At 43.8% G+C, this 23,182-nt stretch overlaps 1 protein-coding gene across 1 annotated transcript; it reads right to left on the reverse strand.

The window, feature by feature from the left end:
• Window positions 1-266: 266 nt before the first annotated feature.
• Window positions 267-7,394, reverse strand: CCL19 (C-C motif chemokine ligand 19). The gene is made up of 4 exons (XM_079112697.1): window positions 4,365-7,394; window positions 3,294-3,426; window positions 2,986-3,079; window positions 267-2,892 (listed from the first exon to the last, which is right to left on the reverse strand). Exons 1-4 carry the CDS (start codon window positions 4,423-4,425, stop codon window positions 2,872-2,874), a joined length of 309 nt encoding a protein of 102 aa, XP_078968823.1. The 5' UTR covers window positions 4,426-7,394; the 3' UTR covers window positions 267-2,871.
• Window positions 7,395-23,182: the final 15,788 nt, after the last annotated feature.

Raw genomic sequence — 23,182 nt, forward strand, 5'->3', positions numbered from 1 at the left:
GGGGGAGCCTGTGTAAATGCTGGGGGTTTAGTTTGAAATCCAAAGATTCAGGAGACAAGTCTTCATTTGGAACAACTTTCAAAAATCAAGATCCTGGAGCTGGGTTTGTGGCTCAGTGGTAGAGTGCTTGCCTAAGTGTGAGAGTCACTGGGTTTGATCCTCAGAAACACATTAAAAATAAATATACAAAATAAAGGCATTGTGTCCATCTATAACTAAAAAAAAAAAAAAAAAAAAAAAAAAAAAAAAAAAAAAAATCAAGCTCCCTCCTGGGCATGGTAGTGCATGCCTGTAATCCTAGTAACTTGGGAGCCCAATGTAGGAGGTTCACAAGTTTGAGGTCAGCCTGGGCGATTTAGGGAGACCCTCAGCAACTTAGTGAGACCCTGTCTCAAAATAAAAATGAAAATGGGTGGAAATAAAACTCAAATGGTGGATGGAGTGCCCCTGAGTTAATCTCCCTGTACTGCAAAAAAAAAAAAAAAAAAAAAAAAAAAAAAGAAAAAAGAAAATAAATAAAAGAAAAAGGAAAAGAAAACCCCTCTTTGTCATCTGACAGATGGGAAAACTGAAACCCATGGTGGGTTGAAGGAACTTGCCTCATGTCACATAGTGACAGGGGCAGAGATATGAGACATGACCCTGACATTGGACCTCCCAGTGACAGTGCCACGGGGGTAGTGTCTAGGGACCTCTGTCCTGGTAGCACCTTCCTCAGAACGCCTACCCTTACCTCCCCCCTCTGTGTTCACCTGAGGATGCAGAAGGAGAGTTTGTGTCTGCTTTTGAGGTAGGCTGACTTCCTTTTGTTTCAGTGGCACCTGAGAAGGATTTGAGGCAATGCATTGCCCTTACATATGTGTTTGTTCTCTCCCTATGGGGTGCAGGGCACTCCATGGTTGGCTGGCTTGATGTAAGTGTACGGGTGGGTAGGTGTATGGATGCCGAGACAGCTGAAAGCATGGGTGCATGGATGCATGAATGGATGAATAATTTCTCCCAGGCATCAGAGCCAAATTTTCCAGCCATAACAACTGTTCTTGAAAATGATTCCCATCTCTCCCAGCCCTTGTGACTTGGAGACCTCAGATACCTGAGGTTTTTAACACCTGCCATGGGAGCAGAGATGATGAAGAAGCTGTCATACTTTCATCTTAGTGAGGAGGGGCTGGCACAACCCCCTTGCCATTGCTCCCCTTCCAAGGCCTGCCTAGACCTGGTTTTGTTTCTGGCTGAGTTGAATCTTGTATCATGATGACTTGTCTTTCCAGGAAAGATATTCAATTTGGTCTCCTAGCTGCCATTGGACCTTAGCACACAGACTTGCCATTCTTTTTTTTTTTTTTTTTTGGCACGGGGTATCAAACTCAGAGGCACTGAGCCACATCCCCAACCCTATTTTGTATTTTATTTAGAGACAGGGTCTCACTGAGTTGCTCAGGACTTCACTTTTGCTGAGATGGGCTTTGAACTCATGATCCTCCTGCCTCAGCCTCCTGAGCCACTGGGATTATAGGTGTGTGCCACCACTCCAGGCTCAGACTTTTCATTCTTGACTGTTTCATTCTTGACTGTACAGGTCTTTAAAGGCTATAGTCTGGAAATCAGCAAGCTTCTCTGAAGGACTTGTGAAGCACAGAGTGTACTCCTCACAGACATTCCTATGGGATGTTATAAGAGCCCCAGGGCTTTTTATTCTTCAGACCTAAGACTCTTTCCCTGAGACTCCCTGGCTCCTTGAGCTTCCCTGGTTGCTCCTTCTTTTAACATAGGGCCTCTTTTTCATCTCTGACCTATGACTCCCAGGCCTTTCATTCAGTGTCCCTAAGAGGGATGGCCCCAGGATTGCTCAGAATAGACTGGACCTTGCTTAGACTGACTGAGTTAGAGAGGAGGGCTGGTCTAGAGGTCAGATTCTGTATGGACAGATGGGGCCTTCACCCATGGCTTCTGAGCCTTTCATCATGTATTTATTTATTCTCTAAACCAATATTTATTGAGTAACTACCTTGTGCCAGGTGGTACATTGGAAACCAAACTAGACTTGATCCTTGCCCAGGAAGATGGACAAATATAGCAAATATTGGTCAGTGTGATGGATGCTGTAGGGAAAGGTTGTGAGGGAGTGAAGTTACGAAACCCAGCCTGGAGACAGGAAAGGCTTCTTGGAGAAAGAAACATCCGGACCCTGATGGGAAGCCAGGGGACGGAGGAGAGAGAAGGATGTGCAAGAGGGAATAGGATGGGCGACAGACACTTTTTCTCAGGCATTAGAACTAAGCCCTCTGCCCTACTCCTTTCTTCCACTAACACCTAATCCCTGAGACACCTGGGGGCTTGAACACCACCTATCTTGAAGAGCAAAGATGGGCAGGCCCAAGCCACTTGACTTGTCCAGGGACTGACACAAGTTGAGTGTGGCTGAACATGAGTATGATAGGCATTGAAGAGACAGGAGATGGGGCCCTAATTATAGGGACTGATCCTGAGATCATCAGGGTGTTAGGTGGGGGTTGATGAAGAGATTGCTCAGGCCATAAGGTGGAAAATAGATCCTGCCCTCTCTTCTCTTCCTATTCTGTCCTTCTGGGTGAAGAGCAAACAGAAAGCAAACAGACCAATCAGTGGGTGCTAAGTGGCTTTATTGGAAACATTGCAGTCTGGGCATAAAGAGGCTGTGATCTTACCACACTCACCCTCTCACTCACACACTCACACTCACAAAGACACTCAAGGCCCTGCCCTGGTTGGGTCAGGTCTGGTGCAGAGCAGCTGGAAGCCTGGTCTTCCCTTCTGGTCTTTGGTTCCCCAGGCCGGGGAGAGTCCCATCCCTTCACTTAGACACTGGGCTCCCTCTGGTACTGTCATGGTCTAACTGCTGTGGCGCTTGCTCTGGGAGAGGAAGGAGAGACAGAGTCATGGGCTGGATGGAATCTTGAACAGGGGCTTGGAGGTTGGAGGTAGGGTTGGGGAGGACAAACTTGCCTTGGTAGAGGACTTTTTCAGTCTCCGGATGATGCGGTCCACCCAAGGCTGGTCTGGGGGTGCACAGAGCTGGTGGCCTCTCAGTGTGGTGAACCTGGAGTCAGAGATCAGAAAGAATGAGGGGGATCCCTGGAACCCAGATTCCTGGAAGGCTCTGGTGTGAAGGGCAGAGGCTGGACCACGTCTGGGAAACTTTCAGGGGTTTCCTTGAAGGATTTGCGGTCGGCCAGGAAAAGAGGGATAAGAAGGTGGGGGTATCACTAGAAGCCAATGGGAGAATGGGACTAGACACTCTCCCCACAACTCACACAACAGCAGGCACCCTGCAGCCATCCTTGAGGAGGAGGTAGCGAAAGGCTTTCACGATGTTCCCAGGGATGGGGCGCTGGGTCACAGACAGGCAGCAATCTTCTGCATCATTAGCACCACCCAGAGCTGGGGCTGGGACAGGGCAAGAAGGTTTGAGGACACAGGGATGGTGAGGAAGGGAGGCCACAGTCTGAAGTGGATTAGAGTCAGCTGTGTGTGTGGCAGGGGGGACAGCTAGACCTTTTATGCAGGTCCAATAAGCACCAATATACACCAATATGGCCCCACGGATTGAAAACTATATTGTAATGCTTCCGAACTGTTCGGTAAAGAACCATTACCCTGAGCACCTCAAATGCCTTCTTGCTACCCTGATCTCTCTCTTAGGTCCTCTCAACTTCTCCACATTCCACAAATAAAAAGTTAATGCTAGCCGTCTCTTCCTCTGGAGATGCCCACATTCTCCTCTGAATGTGTCTCTGTTTTCCTAAATAAACCCTTGTCTGTGTTTCTGAGGGGGGAAAGTTAATGCTAGTCGGAGTGCTGGGGCAGAGAACCTGGTGTTAAGGCTTTATGGGCTATGGTGGCACAGACTTGTTGTCCCAGCTATTTTAGACCAGCCTGGGCAACATAGTGAGATCTTGTCTCAAAACAAAACAAAACAACAAAAAACAAAAAACAAGAAGGAGAAGGAGGAAGAGGAGGAGGAAGAAAGAAGAAGGAGAAAATATATTACTAAATATTTTGACTATCAGCCCTGCCTCAGTGTCTCCAGTTCTCCCTACCTTAAGCAAATATATACGTTCCTTTTTTCTACCTGGGAAACTGAGGCAACAGGAAATAGACCCTGAAGAGAAAAGAAGCCATGAACTCCAGAATATGCCAAGAGCTGAGCCGCATTGGAATTCAGGGGTACAGAGGTGTCCACACTCACAGACGTACACATAGGGTGACCTAAGTATTCCCCTGAACTTGGAGTATCCCTCATGACCAAGAACAAACAATTTGAGACCTAGACATTGCCTGCACTGACCACCACTCCCCTCCCCCAGTCATCCCTTCAGCCTTACCTGGGGAGGTCCAGAGAACCAGTAGACTGAGGGCCAGTAGTGGGGCCACGCGGGGTGCCATGGAGGGTAAATTGAGCGAGGAAGCCTGAGCGTGCCTCTGGGTGTGTGCAGGAGTCTGCAAGGCTGAGGCTCAGAGAGGCTTGCAGGAGAGTGGCGGGGAGCGCACAGGAGTCCTTGTGGGGTGTGAGCCTGTGTGAGGCTGAGGCTGCCTCCTATTTATGGCCCAGAGCTTTCACTTTCTCTGTCCGAAATTCCCCTTCATGTCCCATTCCGGGGATTCTTTTTTACCCCCCTCTTTCTGGCAAAACCAGACCCTGCCCTCCCTTCTTCCCCCTCAGCGGCTTCCCCTCTCTTCTGCTTAGCTTGGCTTCAACTCTGAGAACCCAAGCAGCCTACAGCCTGGCCAAGAAAAAGGGGGGCTCCTTACTATTAGCTCTAGGGTGAGTGTGCATTCTGATATCTTTGTGATAGGGGACAGATGCAAGTGATGGGAACACAAGATTAAAGGGATAATTCTATAAAATGGGTCCACTGTGCTGACTCCCCACATTCTTTTCCAACAAGCAACCTATCTGAAGCCCTGCTGACTGAAGTGACCAGGACATATCACATTTGTCAGCAAACCATCTGTTATCTGCAGGAGAAATGCAGGTCCAAAATCATGTCGATAAGAGGAACACAATTTACCCCGAAGGGGGAGACTTTTGGGGCCCTTTTCACAGACCAGACCCCAGGATTCAAGGAGATAAGGATAATTGCTCCTAACCATAAAATCTGTCAGAATTTATGGTTAAGAATTCAATTAGAACTGGTCAGTGTGGGCCAAAGTGACTTAGAACTATGGCAGTGGGGACTTGAAAATTCAATGTTGTCCTGCTGTCGGTAGAGAGTCAGGAGGTGGACTTGGGTGGGATTCTCTCGACACTTCTCTGGGACCCCCAATAAAACTGGAGCACAGGAGACGCATGCTGTCCCTCCCCTTTCTGAGAGGACCTACTCTCTCTTGAGAGTGTCCCCTTTCCCCTTTCCTATCCCTTCTAATAAACTCATGCCTGTTACTCTGTGCGACATGTCTGAAATCTTTCTGACTTGATCACAAGAATTGGAATTTGAAGGAGGGGAGTCTTCATACTGCCTCAGTTTCCCAGAAGGCCCCAGCCATGTAACAATGTACTATAGACAACATCCTTAGGTGGTATTGTCACTGGGTGAACTACAGTCTGAATTGTAGACCAGGACCCAGTGGCAAATCAGGAATAGCTTTTCAAAAAGAAAAATAATTGTTAGCAGAAGAGCTTTGGCCTTATTCCATCGTCTAAGTGTCTTTGCTATAATTCTCCTATTTGAGGTTCCTATAGTATCTTTCTGTGCTACAAACAACTTAAAGTTTGTTGGATTGAAGTGTTGTTAGGCCCAAGCAGCAAAACAATTTCCCTGGAGCCTGTAGAGTCCTCCTTACTCTGGACCTCATCAAAACTGTCAGCTTTATGCAAAATATCAAGTAAATATTTCGAAGTAGTACATCTAACTTTCTTCTAAAATCCAGACTGCCCTTTAACTTTGTGCCTCTTTCTTCATGTGTAAAAATGTTCCAGGTCACTATTTCTTCCATTCATCTCTATTCCTAAGTAGCCTAGAAATTTCACAACACTTTTAGAAACACTGACTAGGAGGAAGAATAGAATAGAATAGAATAGAAAAGAAAAGAATAGAATAGAATAGAATTCACCTGAGAGTGAGATCCAGGTCCTCCCACCTTCCACTCAATCAAGGGGATTCAGGTCTGGGGAATTGACTTAAGTTAAGAAACAGGATAAAAGATGTTAATCTCCAATATCACTTGAATCACTTTTCTACCCATCAGGTCTAGAATTTTTTCATTTTTATGTGTCAATTAGCAGATCAGTAAGCTCTTTCATTACTCAGGATCCCATGATCAATTTGCTATCACCACATATCCCATGGGCAAACATGTTGATTATCAATCATATCTATAGTTTATATAGTAATTTTATTCATCTTAACACTCATGGTTAGATTCTGTGTTAATCGACTTTTCATCACTGTGACCAAAATACCTGACACAACTTAAAAGAAGAAAAGATTTATTTTGGTTCATGGTTTCAGAGCTTTCAGTCCATGGTTGGCCAGTTCTCTATTCCTTTGGGCCTGAGATGAGGCAGAACATCATGGTGGAAAGGTGTAGCACAGAAAATCTCAGCTCATGGCATCCAGGAAGTAGAGAGAAAGGAAGGGTCCAGGGACAAGATATTCCAGGGCATGTCTCCAGTAACCTATTTCTGAATAGACCCTATCTTCTTCACTTTCCTAATAATCTATTCAAATTATTAATCCATCAAATGGATTAATCCACTGATGAAGTTAGAGTCCTCATGATTTAATAGTAAGTGGATAAATATATGAGGATGGTGGGAACGCAAAGTTAAGAGAATAATTCTATAAAATGTGTCCACTGCACTCACTCCCCGTATGGTGCTTTCTTTGCCAAAAAGCAATCTGCCTGCAACCCCGCCTGACCTGAGGGGATAGGAAATGTCACATTCCTCAGCAAACTGAGGCAAGGGGAAAAGGTCTGGCAGTCAGTGTAGGTAATGAATGACGGGGGTTGAGAAGATGAGGGCTGGGTATCAAAGAAAATACAGTGGGTTGCTAACAGTTAACCTCCAGGATCACACTTCCCAGCACAAGGCCTTGCTAACAATTCTGACCCCCCTTCCTGCCCTCAGGCATGTACACAGAGAAGAAAGAGAAGGTGTGTGTTGGGGGGTTCTGGAGTCTATAAAAGAGCAAGACACACCCATTCCCATGGATACCCAGCTCTGGACCCCTTTCTCTTTGGAGAAATCTGCTACTTCTGTCCCTTTCTTAAATAAAACTTGGTTTCCACACATACCTCAGTATTTCTTGAGTGTTTAATCTTCAACATCAGGGATTAAGGACCCAATCCTGGTCTCCAAGACTGGTATCACAAATCATTTCCCACCTCTAAAAATTGTTGCATTGGGGACCAAGCTTTCAACACATTGGGGGTCATTCAAAATTTGAATATTATATTAATTAATATTATATTAATTAATTAATGACCACCTGGGAGTGTGCTTAATATTTTGTTAGGTTGGTTATTGAAAGCCTGGATTCAACAGTGGTCTATGATCAACATCAGATTGAAATGTTAGAACCTTATTGACCAATGTATTATAGAAATTCTGGATGAACACACCAATCAGTAAGTTTGTCCTCATTGGTCCCCAGACTTCTCCTAACAAGTTAGCAAGTTCCTACAACTCCTTCAGCATATATGCTCTTGTATTGGGCATATCTTATAGTTGCCTGTCTAGGCAATGTTAGGATCAAACCTTCGTATGGATCTGGAAACTATGAGGAAGACCTGGTGAGTCCTGAGGAAAAAAGTCACTCCCATTTCCAAGGAGTTATTAAAACATTTTCTAGTGGAAGGGAATGCTGGATTCTTCACAGTTTTCAGAGGAAGTGGTAATGATATTCTGCCATCAAGGAAGTTTCAGGGGAGGAGGTTGGAGGTCCAAAATTCTCCACTTTGTTCATCTCTGCCCTTATATCTCCATTCCAAGTCTCAGAGTCCTGCTCCTTCCCAACAGTTGCCTCTATTTCAGCATAAGGGATATGGTGGGCCTGTATGTTTATCTCCTGTTGCAACTCTACAACTCATACAATTGAGTCTTGGGTTTGATTCTCAGCCAAGTCTGCCACATAAAATAAATAATTCTTAAGACTTTCATAGAAGCTATCTGGATCTCTATTCCTGCCTTTAGTTAGATCTTAACCTTATCTTAACCTTATCTTTTTTTTTTTCAGTGCTGGGGATATCTTTTTTTTTTTTTTTAATGTAATTTTGCTAACACAATTAGAAACAGCAAACCCTCCAAAATATATGCAATCACCATTTGCAGTCATCGTTTGTGGCCATAGCCATTAGCTGACTCAGACACTTCTAAGTCTTGCCTTATAGTGTTCCATCCTATGTCTCACTGGTGATATTCTAAGTGATTTTGAATCTTCTGCATCCTCCAGATTGTGTATGTCCTCTTTCCCATGCAAGGAGATTATGCATGCACTCATCACATACCTGAGCAACCCAGTCCTAGGATTCCATTTTGGGAATCTGTTTCCTGGGATCACTTCTGGTAGCATTTTCTCTATCAGTGAGGATCCTGGCAGGAAATAAAGGCACACTGTAAGGGTGTGGGAAAAATCAAACACTTGCCTTACTCTGATTACTCAATACTTGGGGTTCTCCCCTACCCAGCAATTCTTTGGCAAGTGATTCTCCAGCAGACATCACCTGGGTGTCCTCTAATTCAATTCAGTTGACACCGTCTACCTTGAGATTTCATCAGATCTCACAGGTTGAAGGTTCAGTTCCACAAGACTGTCACTTACTTCAGTTGCCAGTCACAAGAACAGGTTGCAGCCCATGCTTCTGACCAACAAGTTATGTATAGGGGTTCCCCATGACCCCCTTTTTGGGTTTAACTTGCCAAAGTACTTCACGGAACTCAGGGAAACACATCTACTGTTTATTATAAAAGATATTATACAAAGGATACAGATGAACAGCTAGATGAAAGAGAAGCACAGGGCCAGGTATGGGAGAAGGAACATGGCTTCCATTCCTTTTCTGGCCTCCTCCAGGAACCTCCACTTGTTCAACTTTTCAGAAGACTCCTGAACTCAATGCTCTTGGGGGTTTTATGAAACTTTAGTATGTAAGCATAATTGGTTTTATCATTAGCTATTGGTTTATTAACTCAATCTTGGAAGGGGGCCTCTTTCCCAGGCAGTGTAGGAGGTGGGGCTGAAAGTTCCAACCTTTTTACCACAAGGTTAACCAACTCCCAGACAACCAAGTCCCACCCTAAGGCTATCAAGGAGTGCTAGATCACCAATCATCTCATTAGCATATAAAAGACACTCTTGCCACCAGTCATCTCATTAGTATACAAAAAACACTCTTGCCACTCCAGGAATTACAAGAATTTTAGAAGCTATTTGTCAAGAAAGGAGCAGGTAGATCAAATATATACTGCATAATATTACACACTTTCAAAAAAGTTTTAGCCAGAAAGATTTTAATAAAAGGGCAGTTTAAGAGGTGGGTCATGATTAAATAAACTTTGTGGGTTGGCGAAGCACTGTGGTCTAGCAATGGCAGGAAGTCATTACCATATCAAAACCTAAAGGGGCAAAAGGAAGGAATACTGTTCTAAGAACTTTTGTTAGAGATAGATCTATGAATGGGAGACAGTCCAAAAGGATCTGTAACACCAGATCAGTAAGTCTCAAGCTTAACCTGTATTAGAGTCACCTGAAGTTGTGTCTGGGTCCATCATAGTTTGTTGGACCCACCTCTGGAGTCTCTAATTTAATAAGTCTGGGGTAGGATCTGAGAGTTTGCATTTCTAACAAGATTCTAGGTGATGTTGATGCTACTGTCCTAAGATTACTGAGACCAGGGCAAAGGTCAGGTAGCTGATTATTAAAGAAAAAGAAATGGGCAGATAGCACTTCTCATGAATGGGTTGCTAACAGCCTCCAGGGGAGGGGAAGGATCGCACAACACAAGCAATCACCCCCTGGAAGGCTCTCTTCCTGTCTTTAGGTCCTATAGGCAGGAGAAGAAAGGAAACCTGAAATCTATAAAAGGGGTAAGACACCCCCACTGTATCAGACACTGATTCTGGACCCTATCCTCTCCAGAGGAGTCTCTCTCTTTTCTATCACTTGAATAAAACTTGTTTTCTTGCCTCAGTGTTTCTTGGGTATTTGATCTTCAACCCTGGGCGATCAAGGACCTGATTTTCAAGATGGGTTTCACTACTCTTTAAGAACAACTGCCATGAATGAAATTATTCACTGCCAAGACACCTATGAGATGAAGGATGTAGGGAATTAATACCCAAACTTCTCTCTCCTTCCATCCACTGATTTGCTGCTGCTTCCCATTGGCCAAACCCAAACAGAAGCCAGAGAGTGAGGAATTCTGGGTAATGCAATCTGTAGAGGTCAGCCTTCCAGGAAACAGAGCAGATCAGAGAAGAATAGAGAATGATTAGTGTTGGAGCAACCAGAATAAAGAGAATCATGGTAGGCAGAAGAATGGATATATCAATGGAAAGATAAATGGATAGATGAGTTAATTGACAGATATCTGAGTGAAAGGATGGAATAATAATTATGGTTGTAAGAATAGAAGGTATGGTAGCGCATACCTGTAGTCCCAGTGACTCCAGAGGCTGAGACAAGAGGATTGCGAGTTTAAAGCCAGCCTCAGCCATGGTGAGGCACTAAGCAACTCAGTGAAACCCCGTCTCTAAATACAAGAGGGCTGGGGATGTGGCTCAGTGGTTGAGTGTCCCTGAGGTCAATCTCTGGTAGCCCCCCCCCCCCCCCCCCAAAAAAAAGAAGGTGGTCCATTTCCAGAATTCAGTATTTAGCCTTAAATATAAAATAGGGATATAAGAAAAGCACAGAAGGGGAGAACAGAATGAAAAGTTACAAGCAGTTAACAAGAGAGTGTGAAAGATTCACAGCCCCTTAACAAACAGAAGGTGAGAGGGAAGGGGCCTTGGCCTGTCTAATAGAGATAAACCGTGTATGCACTAAGATGCACTTATTCCCCCCAAAAAGGTCTTCCTGCCACAAGAAAGCAAAGAGAGGTGGGGAAAACTTAAGGCACATTTCTTTAAATAACTCAATAGGAGACAGTAAAACCTAGACGATGTTGGGGAAGACTGTACACCCCATAGTATTCAGTCAATGAGGAACTGGGGAGGGACCTTTGTGCACTAGGAAATAACATGAAATAAAAATAAAATAAAACCACTCTAGGTGTGCCTGCTCACCCAGATACCTGATCTTGAAAGATTGTTATTAAAAACCTTGCTTTCTCTATACCTTTTTTCTCTCAGAACAATCTTCTGGTTTGGGCAGGTGAGCATGTTTCTCACAATGGTTAATATTTAGTGAGTGCTTTTGTTACTGGGCAGCACAAGATCCCACCAGGGAGGAAGAGGCTAGACTCCAACGTGCACTACTCCTGAAATATTCAGAGTCAAATTAGTAGGAAAATAGCTTTATTCACAGCCAAATTTGAAGGAAGATGGAAGAAACTTATTGTTTCAAATTTCCATTTTTGAAATTCCTGAAAATCAGCAGAACTTTAAAGGAGAAGAAGCAAAAGGCAGGAAATAGACATATGCAGATTTAGTTAGCCTGTGCTACAGTTGTGGGACATATGGGTGGGGTGGGGCCTGGGACAAGGTTCCTAATCTATCCTGCCTCATGCTAGACAGGCTTGGGGAGGGGGCAATTTCCATTCTCAGTTTTCTTGGTGTTAGGCCACAGGGATGTGGGGGAGACAGACCTTCCACTTCTATTCTCAGCATGAGGAGATGGCTCTCAATTTCAGAGGGGGACCCCAAATTCAATCTGTTTCAGTCCAGCACTTACTAGGAGTTACCAACTGTGTGAGCCTTATTTTCCTTATGTGTAAAACAAGAACAATAACATGAAGATAATAAATACTAATTCATAGTGTTGTTGGGAAAGTTAAGTAAAGAGAAATAGTGGTAAAGTACTTGCTTGATACAGAGCTAGCACACAGTAAACGATCAGAAATACTGTTATTATAATTAATGAATGGAGAGTTGGGGATGTAGATGAGTGGTAGTACACTTGTCTAGCATGCATGAGGCCCTGGGTTCAATCCCCAGCACTGCAAAATACTACTACTATTACTACGACAACTAATAAAAATAATGATGGATGAAATAACTTATGAGGGAAACCTTCCTCCCTCTTCATCCAAGAGTCTAGAGCTTGAGTAGAATTGGTTTAGCAAGTACCGCATCCCATATATTAATTCCATTTTTGAAAACTTTTCTTCTGTTTTTTTCTCATAAGGATGATAAATTCTATTTTCTCCCCCATCTGTTGATTCCTTGAAATTTGGGGATTGTCTAAATATGAGCTGGCCAGTCCCTCTCCTTAGAAATCCCCTCTTGGTTCCCAGGATTGAGAGAAGGGAAAAATAAAGGGGGCTATTCCAAGGCCAGGCTCCTCTAGCGGTTCCGCTGACCTAGGGGTCAGATTTAGGGGAATGGTGAATAGGGGAAGGGGTAGTGCTTGTGGAGCCAGAAGGTGAAATCCCAGAGGCCTGAGACGGGGATGGCCTGGGATGGGGTTCCAGAGCCTCCTCCTACGGAAACTTCCCTTTCAACACTTCTTGTCTCAAGGGAGGGACTGGTTCCCAGATGGTGGCTAGACAGGCACTGTGATGACATGGGGGGACACCCTAGGCTCTCGTCGTTGTCCTGAGGGCACCAAGGAGCTTTCACCACTGGCCTCATCAGGAAGGAGAAAGGCCCCCCTGAGGATTAGGGATAAACATAGCCCCCCCTACAACTTGACCTTCACCTCTGAACCCCAGACCTATGATTGATGATCAAATGCCACCAACTGTTACAACACTAGGGTCTTCTGGGACTCTGAGGCAGCGTGAAGACCTACCCACCTTCAAACAATGATTCTTGCAAGTTGCTCAGAGTAACAGGCATGAGTTTATTAGAAGGGATAGAAAAGGGTAAAGGGGACACTCAAGGGAGAGAATGGGCCTTCTCAGAGAGAGAGGGGCGGTGTGCCTCTCTTGCACTCTAGTTTTATTGGTAATCCTAGTGAAGTGCCCAGAGAGTCCCACCCAAGTCCACCTCTTGACTTTTGATTGACAGCAGGATGACATCAGACTTTCAGGTCACCACTGCCGTGACCAACCTACCTATCTTTCTTTTCTTTCTTCCTTCCTTCCTTTCCTTTCCCTCCCTCTCTTTCCTTTCCCTCCCCCCCCCCCCCTCTTTCTTTCTAGAGAAAAAAGGAAAAAGAAGTTTATTGCTTTGCTAGCAAAAGACAAACACAGGGCTGTGATGCTTCCCATCAGGGCTGCCATGACCTTTCTAGGTTACTTTGGCCCATGTTGACCAGTTCTAATTGGATTCGTAAATCATAAATTCTGACAGATTTTATGGTTAGGAACAATTATCATTATCTCCCTAAGTTCTGGGGTCTGGTCTTTGAAAGGGTCACAAAAGTCTCCCCCATCAGAGTAACTTGTGTTCCTTTTATCAACATAATTTTAGGCCTGCATGTCTCCTGCAGATAACAGGTAGTTTGTGGAGGAATGTGACATGCCCTGGTCACGTCAGTCAGGCAGGTCTGCAGGAAAGTTGCCTGATGGAAAAGAAAGAATATGGGGAGTCAGCACAGTGGGCCCATTTTATGGAAGTATTCCCTTAACCTTGTGTTCCCACCACTCACATCTGTCTATCCCCTATCAATGTGCACAGTAGCATTCACTGTTAAACGGACATTTTATATAAGAAGCCTGACCTTAGAAGTTTCAGAAGGCATGAGTAAAAGCATGGGAACATGGTACAGACGCCTACACATGTTATTTTCTACCTCTTGCTCTGATCACACTTAGGGCTTCATGGAGATTTCTCTTCAAACAGTTAACAGAGGGAGAAAAACTCATGGTCTTGATTTTCAGATGGGTCAAGGTATGCTGGAATAGTGACAAATAGGCAGCTATTTACAACTCTACCCGGGGGTGGATAAGAAAAGTTCTCTCAGTGGGCAGAATTTCAGGCGGTACATTTAGTGTACACTTTGTTTAGAAGAAGAGATAGCCCGAGGTTTGGAGCCATACTGACTCGTGTGGTGGTTGTCTATAACAACCCTGCCCTTCCCTCTACAAATGGTTCCTTCACTAAATTCTTTTACAATAAACCTTTTTAAGTATGCATTTGTTTCCTGCCAAGTCCCTAAATGGCACAGTGGTATCATGTAAAGATGGCATAGAGGTTTCAATTCAATTTCAACATCATCTATTTGGAATGCCTGTTGGGAAAGATTCTGAGAACCAGCAGAAAAGAGTGAAATAATGAAATAATAATAAGTAAGACATTTGTATCATATTCACCCCAAAAATATGCACTGAGGGTCTCCTGTGTCAAACACTGTTCTTAGCAGTGGGATACAGCAGTAAAAAACAAAACAAAACAAAACAAAAAACCAGATACATATATCTACTCTTGCAGAATTTTTATTGTACTGGAGACAGACAATTAATAAGCAAACAAGAAAACTCCATGGTATGTCGGATTGTAATGAGTGCTATGAAGAAAATGAAGAAGGCAAGAAGGGTAGGGAGTAAAGGGAGGGTGTTATTTTAAATAAGGCTGTCAGGGAAGCCTTTACTGTTAACATGTAAGCAGAAAGCACATCTGGAGAAGGTAGGCAGAAAGCCATATTAGAGATCTGTGGAAATGTTCTAGGTAGAGAAAGTAGCAGGTACAAAGGTCTTGCGGTAAGAGCGTGTTCGAGGATTAGCCAGGAGGTCAAAAGGGGAGAATGGTAAGACATATAGTCAGATAATGTCAGGGCACACAGTGCAGGGCTTTGTCAGTCTTAGTAGGGTTTATATTTTACAGAGATGGGGAGCCACTGGAGGGTTTGAACAGAAGTGTGACATGATCTGATTTATGTTTTAAAAGTCTCCCTCTAGCGGTTGAGTATAGAATAGACCAAAGGGGCATACAAATGGAAACAGAAGGGCCTGGAGGTTATTTCAATAACCCAAGGGAGCAGAGGGATGGTGCTTGGAATTGGTGAGAGGTGTTCAGTTCTGGAAACAGGGTAGAGTCAATGGACGTTGCTGAGTGGGCAGGGGGTTCTGCATAGGGTATGAGAGAAAGAAGAGGCAAGAACATTGTAAGGTTTTTGGCATGAATAACTCAATAGATGGAATTATAATTACCAATGTGGATGATTGCAGAGGAATGGGTTTGTGGAGGATTCAGGAGCCTGGTTTTGAATTGTTAAGTTGAAGTTGCATGTTGGACAGTAGGTAGTTGGCTTGTGTCTGGAGTTCAGGGTAAAGATTCTGGGAGAAGATACAAATTTGGGAGCATATGGATGGGATTTAAAGCTGTAAGACAATGAGGTCACCAAAAGAATGAGTGTAGATAGAAAATGCTCAAGTTTCAAGTTTCAAGGCTTGCCCAACATTTACATATCAGGGAAGTGAAGAGGCATCAGGGAAAGAGGGGGCAGTTGGGTCTTCTGAAAGTACCTACTATCATGGCAAAAAGGGAGAGGACACAGGTCCCATTTAGGATACCAACCCCCAGTCATCGGTTTAGACAGTCCACTGGGGGTGGGGCCAGGAGGTCATGAAGGTAGGTTCGATACCGTTTCTGCACAGAGCCTACAAGCTTTACCTAGTTCACCCTCTACCAGCCCTGTTGCCTAGTTCAGCGTGAACCCTGGCAAAGTCTGGCCCTACCTCAGGGCAACTCAGCCTGGCTCCGTTTAATTAGCCTCATACTTCCGTTAAGGAACCTGTACAATCTTCACCCACTCTAGTCTGAGCAAATCCCTGCTCCAGGGGTCAGAAAACTTGAATGGAGGGCACCTTAGCCATTAGGGTAGGGGAGAGGCCCAGGGCCTGGGAAGTCAACTCAGCCAAGTTCTCGGTGGATGAGGGGGGACAGGGGAGTGAATGGTTGTAGGCAGAGAATTCAGACTAGATGCTTAGTGTTTGTTGAATGAAGTGAATGCGAGCATTCCGAGCTTTGTCCGTGAGATTGTGCGCTAATGGGTGGGGGGGGGGGGGGGTGTGTGTGTGTGTGTGTGTGTGTGTGTGTGTGTGTGTGTGTGTGTGTGTGTGTGTGTGTGTGTGTGTGTGTGTGTGTGTGTGTGTGTGTGTGTGTGTGTGTGTGTGTGTGTGTGTGTGTGTGTGTGTGTGTGTGTGTGTGTGTGTGTGTGTGTGTGTGTGTCTAATGCGTCTCCCCTCGCAGGCCTGCAGAGGGCGCTCCGAGCTCGGGAAGGAAGGCTCTGGAGCAAGGCGCGGCTATGGCAGAGGGGTGGGCGGCTGCGGCTCTGACCCTGCGGATTCCTCAGCTAAGCTAGGAGGAACCTTTGGGGTCCAAAGTTCCCGAGCCTCAAAAAGCCTCTTGCTCTCCCGCAGCCCTGTCGGCTTCGGCCTCCTGGCGAAGGGTAGCCCCCGGGTCCTCGCGCACGCGCGGGGCAGAGGAGGAGAGACGGGCTGTAGGTGGTGCCCGTACCTCCAGGGACCTGCGCCAGCATGTGCCTCGGTTCCCAGGCAGCCGTTCCCCAGGCCGAGGACACGCGCCCTCTGCCACATCCCCCGCCTTTCAGGTCTGAGTCCTGTGGGTACTCTGCGGAACCGGCCGAGACCCGTGGGTGGGCGATTAGGAGGATTTACCTCCTCGGTCTCCATCCGAATGTCCCCAGTTTACCCCGAGTCCGAGGAGTCAAACGTCGAAGACCTGAATAATGAATGTTTGGCTTAAAGGCTTAGGAAGTGCACATCACCTCCGGCACTTCCTTCGCAGCGTAAATAACCCGCACCCGGCTAAATCCTGAACCACAACACGCTGCCAACTCGAAGCAAAGGTTTCTTTATTCCCCCGAGATTTGACAGCCCAACTGCCCGCTCCGTGACGCAGGAGGGGCTTGAACCCGACCAGGAGAAAAGGAGTTTGTTCTGCTCGTCGATAGACAAAGTAAAACGCAAAACCTCTGGCCTAGCGTGAGACACATTTGAGGCTAAATAGAACAACAAATTTTGAAAAAGTCCCAGGAAGATGAAGGAAACGGAAAATCCAAGGGGCAGCGTCATCGCTGCCCCCTGGTGGCCGCGCGGAGCAAAGTCAATCTTGTTTCCAGCCGCGTTGCTCCTGGTGTAGGGGGTGTTCAGAACACAAGCCAGCTGCTCAGGTATTCAAAAGCGGAGTCCCGTTACTACTCTCTTAATACTGAATTGAACTGCATTGTTATCACAATTCATTGCTCTTGTGCAAAAGTCTAAAACAACATGTCAGTAGAGTTTTGCTTTGCCACCAACTGAGAAATATACCTTGAAGAAAACGAAGTTTTCAGCTAGCATAGTATGGGATATTTTCAGCTAGTTGTATAATATGGGACGTGTAGAGCAGACACTATTAGAATTATTACAAATATAGGTGTTAGATAAAAAGACTTGGCAAGTTCAGCATTCATAAAAATGGGAATTCATGGGTCAAGACTGATGGCAAAGGGTAGAAGTGTTGATGATTTTTAAACAAAGCAGCATCATTTTATCCCAAAATACAAGAAGAAACAACAGCAGGATGTGGGAAAGAAAGAAAGGGCATCTGACACTGGAGAGTTGTTCCTAGATATATGAGTAAATCTGGAAACAAGTCCTTTTAGGCCTTCACAGATAGTTTTCCTAGAGCTTTCAAGTTATTTTGAACTTTTCAAGTTACAGACCCCATCCTTCTGAAATTCACTAGGCCATACAAGGAGGTGAAAAATGCCAGGTATATTACATGTGTTGGTCTGGTAGTCTCATGCCGCCCATTAAAAAAATATAAGGTTTTAAGAAACAAACAAACAAACAAACAAACAAACAAACAAACAAACAAAAAAACCCAAAAAACAGACTGGGGATGTAACTTAGTTGTAGAGTGCTTAGCTGATGTTTATGAGGCTCTGAGTTCATTCCCCAGCAAACACACACACACACACACACACACACACACACACACACACACAGAATAAACAACCCCTGCAACCTAACTGTCTGTTGGTGGTTGGATTAATGACCAAAGAATGACATTGTGGCTAGTCAAAGTGTGTTCCATGTATCATGGGCAGAGGAGTTGTTAAGAAACCTGACTTTCAAACCAACCAGCCTAGATGTCCATCAACAGATGAATGGATAAAGGTAATGTGGTATACATATATGCAGTGAAGTTGAGCTTATATATAAAAAGAGAACAACATTAGAAGAACAAAAATGGAACTTGAGAGCATTATGTTAAGCAAAATAAGCCAAACTCAGAAAGTTGAGGGTTGTATGTTTTTCTCTCATATGTGGAACCTAGAGAGGAAAAAGGATTAAAAAAAAAAAAAAAAAAGGTGGGGGGAGGGTGGAAATCTTGTGAAAATAGAAGGGAGTCTCATAGAGTAGAGGAAGGGACCCAGGGGGAGAAAGAAGGGAAGGAAAGAGGAGACAGTGGGGAATGAAATTGACCAAATTATGTTGTGTTCACATATGAATATGTAACAATGATTTCAACTATTATGTATAATTATAATGCAAGAATCAAAAAAAAAAGAAGATGGGATATGGTAGCACATGCCTATAATCCCAGTAGCTTGGGAGGCTGAGGCAGGAGGACCGCAAGTTCAAAGTCAGACTTAGAAATTTAGTGAGGGAGGATCCAAGATGGCAGACTAGAGGGAGGCTGTGTTCCTTGTCGCTCTGTAACGCTGGATTCAAGCAGAGGATATCTGTTTCTCACTGCCAGCAGACTGACCGCAGACCGCCAGTGGAGCACCAGCTGCCTGCCGTCACCTGGAAGTTCACTGTCACAGTACCTGCAGGTTTGATTACACGTGGCTGCCGCCATTTTGAGGCAACAGCGAGGCCCCGTAGGACCCCTGGCTGGACTGACTGAGCCCCATCTCCAGGATCCCTCAGCCCGACTGACCACTACCTGCCTCTGGGGCCCTCACATCAACTGACTGCTCCCTGCTGCCAGGACCCCCAGACCAACTGACTGAGCCCTATCACCGGGAACCCAGACTGACTGATTGCACCCGGCCTCCAGGATCCCACAACTACACCAAACACACTGGACCCCCAGGATCCCTGCCGGACCAACTGCATCCCGTCTCCAGGACCTCCAGCTGACCATGTCCACCCCTGAGCTGCAACTCCCCATTTGCCAACACATTTCGAAGCCAGAGCAACCATCTTGGATAATCCTGGAAGCCGCAGCTCCGACCCTTGGGTGGGGCAAATCCCATCCTGAGACGCCTGCTGGAGGCTTGAAGCTCAATGTCAGGGGCTATTTGGTCTAGGATTGCATAGTGTCTGATTTGGGCACTGCTAATATTGATCTCCCCTTAAAGAAAGGGTTTTGGAAACCTATAGGGCCACTATAAGCCTATAGGGGGAAATCTGCAATACCCCAGATCTGCACTACTAAAGGGGAAGATACATGAACAACATGAAAAAACAAGGGAAGAAAATGATCCAAACAAATCTAGGTTCCATATTAATAGAATCCAATGACACTATGTTAGAAGAAATGTCAGAAAAGGACTTCAGATTATACATGATTAAGATGATTCATGAGCAAAGGATGAGATAAGAGAGCAAATGCAGGCAGTGAATGATAATACCAATAAGCTGAAAGAGCAAGTGCAGGAAGAAAAAGATTATTTCAATAAAGAGATAGAGATTCTAAAAAAAAAAACAAAAACCAAAAAAACAAAACAAAACAAAACAAAAACAAAACGGAAATCCTTGAAATGATGGAGACAATAAACCAAATAAAAAACTCAATGGAAAGCATCACCAACAGCCTAGACCACTTGGAAGACAGAACCTCAGACAATGAAGACAAAATATTTAATCTTGAATATAAAGTCACCCAAACAGAGAAGATGGTAAGAAATCATGAACAGAATCTCCAAGAACTATGGGACATCATGAAAAGACCAAATTTAAGAATTATTGGGATTGAGGAAAGCACAGAGATACAAACCAAAGGAATGAACAACCTATTCAATGAAATAATATCAGAAAATTTCCCAAACCTGAAAAATGAAATGGAAAATCAAATACAAGAGGCTTACAGAACACCAAATGCACAGAATTGCAACAGATCCACACCAAGGCACATTATAATGAAAATTCCTAACATTCAAAATAAAGATAGGATTTTGAAGGCTGCGAGAGAAAAGCATCAGATTACATGTAGGGGGAGACCAATACGGAGAGCAGCTGACTTCTCAACCCAGACTCTAAAAGCTAGAAGGGCCTGGAACAACATATTTCAAACTCTGAAAGAACATGGTTGCCAACCAAGAATCCAAAAATTCAAAAATTGACATAACAAAAAGTTGGTTCTTTGAGAAAGTAAACAAAATAGATAAACCCTTAGCCACACTAACAAAGAGGAGAGAGAAGACTCAAATTACTAAAATACATGATGCATAAGGAAATATCGTGACAGACACCACTGAGATACAGAACATAATGAGAAGCTACTTTGAAAATCTGTATTCCAACAAAATAGAAACTACTGAAGACATTGACAAATTTCTAGAGACATATGCTCTGCCCAAACTGAACCAGGAGGACATACACAATTTAAATAGATCAATATCAAGCAATAAAATAGAAGAAGCCATTAAAAATCTACCATCCAAGAAAAGCCCAGGACCAGACGGATTCTCAGCCGAGTTCTACAAGACCTTCAAAGAAGAACTCATTCCAATACTTCTCAAAGTATTCCAGGAAATAGAAAAGGAGGGTACCCTACCAAACTCATTCTGTGAAGCTAATATCACCCTCATACCCAAACCAGGAAAAGACACATCAAGGAAAGAAAATTTTAGACCAATATCCTTGATGAATATAGATGCAAAGATCCTTAACAAAATATCGGCAAACCGTATCCAAAAACATATTAAGAAAATTGTGCACCACGATCAAGTGGGGTTCATTCCTGGAATGCAAGGATGGTTCAACATTCGTAAATCAATAAACTTAATCCATCATGTCAATAGACTTAAGGATAAGAATCATATGGTTATTTCAATTGATGCAGAAAAAGCGTTCGACAAAATACAACACCCCTTCATGCTCAAAACACTAGAAAAAATAGGGATAGTAGGAACATACCTGAACATTGTAAAGGCTATTTATGCTAAGCCCATGGCCAACATCATTCTTAATGGAGAAAAACTGAAACCATTCCCTTTAAAAATGGGAACAAGACAGGGATGTCCTCTTTCACCACTTCTATTCAACATTGTCCTCGAAACTCTAGCCAGAGCAATTAGGCAGACTAAATAAATTAAAGGGATATGAATAGGAAAAGAGGAACCTAAGCTGTCACTATTTGTGGATGACATGATTCTATATTTAGAGGATCCAAAAACCTCCTCCACAAAACTTCTAGACCTCATCAATGAATTCAGCAAAATAGCAGACTATAAAATCAACACGCATAAATCTACAGCATTTTTATACGCAAGCAACAAAACAGCTGATAGGGAAATGAGGAAAACAACTCCATTTGCAATAGCCTCCAAAAAAATAAAATACTTGGGCATCAATCTAACCAAAGAGGTAAAAGATCTCTACAATGAAAACTACAAAACACTGAAGAAAAAAATTAAGGAAGACCTTAGAAGATGGAAAGATCTCCCATGTTCTTGGATAGGCAGAATTAATATTGTCAAAATGGCCATACTACCAAAAGTGCTATACAGATTCAATGCAATTCCAATTAAAATCCCAATGACGAACCTCACAGAAATAGAGCAAGCAATCATGAAATTCATCTGGAAGAATAAGAAACCCAGAATAGCTAAAGCAATCCTTAGCAGGAAGAGTGAAACAGGGGGTATCGCAATACCAGAACTTCAACTCTACTACAAAGCAATAGTAACAAAAACGGCATGGTATTGGCACCAAAATAGACAGGTAGATCAATGGTACAGAATAGAGGACACAGACACAAACCCAAATAAATACAATTTTCTCATACTAGACAAAGGTGCCAAAAATATGCAATGGAGAAAAGATAGCTTCTTCAACAAATGGTGCTGGAAAAACTGGAAATCCATATGCAACAGAATGAAACTAAATCCCTATCTCTCACCCTGCACAAAACTCAACTCAAAATGGATCAAGGATCTTGAAATCAGATCAGAGACTCTGCATCTTATAGAAGAAAAAGTAGGTCCACATCTTCACCTTGTTGGCTTAGGATCAGACTTCCTTAACAGGACTCCCAGAGCACAAGAAATAAAAGCAAGAATCAATAACTGGCATAGATTCAAACTAAATAGCTTTCTCTCAGCAAAGGAAACTATCAGCAATGCGAAGAGAGAGCCTACAGAGTGGGAGAATATCTTTGCCACTCATACTTCAGATACAGCACTAATTTCCAGAATATATAAAGAACTCAAAAAACTCTACACCAAGAATACAAATAACCCAATCAACAAATGGGCTAAGGAAATGAACAGACACTTCACCGAAGAAGATGTACGAGCAATCAACAGATATATGAAAAAATGTTCAACATCTTTAGTAATAAGAGAAATGCAAATCAAAACTACCCTAAGATTCCATCTCACCCCAATTAGAATGGCAATTATCAAGAATACAAGCAACAATAGGTGTTGGAGAGGATGTGGGAAAAAAGGTACACTCATACATTGCTGGTGGGACTGCAAATTAGTGCAGCCACTCTGGAAAGCAGTGTGGAGACTCCTTAGAAAACTTGGAATGGACCTACCATTTGACCCAGCTATCCCACTCCTCGGCCTATACCCAAAGGACTTAAAATCAGCATACTACAGAGATACGGCCACATCAATGTTCATAGCGGCTCAATTCACAATAGCCAGACTATGGAACCAACCTAGATGCCCTTCAATTGATGAATGGATAAAGAAACTGTGGTATATATATACAATGGAATATTACTCAGCTATAAAGAATAATAAAATTATGGCCTTTGCAGGCAAATGGATGAAATTGGAGAATGTCATGTTAAGTGAGATAAGCCAATCTCAAATATCCAAAAGAGGAATGATCTCACTGATAAGCGGATGATGACACTTAATGGGGGGTGGGAGGGGGACAAGAATGGAGGAAGGAGGGACTG

Source organism: Sciurus vulgaris, assembly GCF_902686455.1.
Source record: "Sciurus vulgaris genome assembly, chromosome: 15".
NCBI lineage: Eukaryota > Metazoa > Chordata > Mammalia > Rodentia > Sciuridae > Sciurus > Sciurus vulgaris.

Bases quoted from the DNA above. Each gene is read 5' to 3' on its own strand.
- CCL19 (XM_079112697.1), bottom strand. From the start codon at position 4,425: ATGGCACCCCGCGTGGCCCCACTACTGGCCCTCAGTCTACTGGTTCTC. The intron at 3,427-4,364 runs GTAAGGCTGAAG...GCCCTGTCCCAG, and splicing joins GGTTCTCTGGACCTCCCCAG to CCCCAGCTCTGGGTGGTGCT. The intron at 2,893-2,985 runs GCAAGTTTGTCC...TTCCTCTCCCAG, and splicing joins TGAAAAAGTCCTCTACCAAG to AGCAAGCGCCACAGCAGTTA.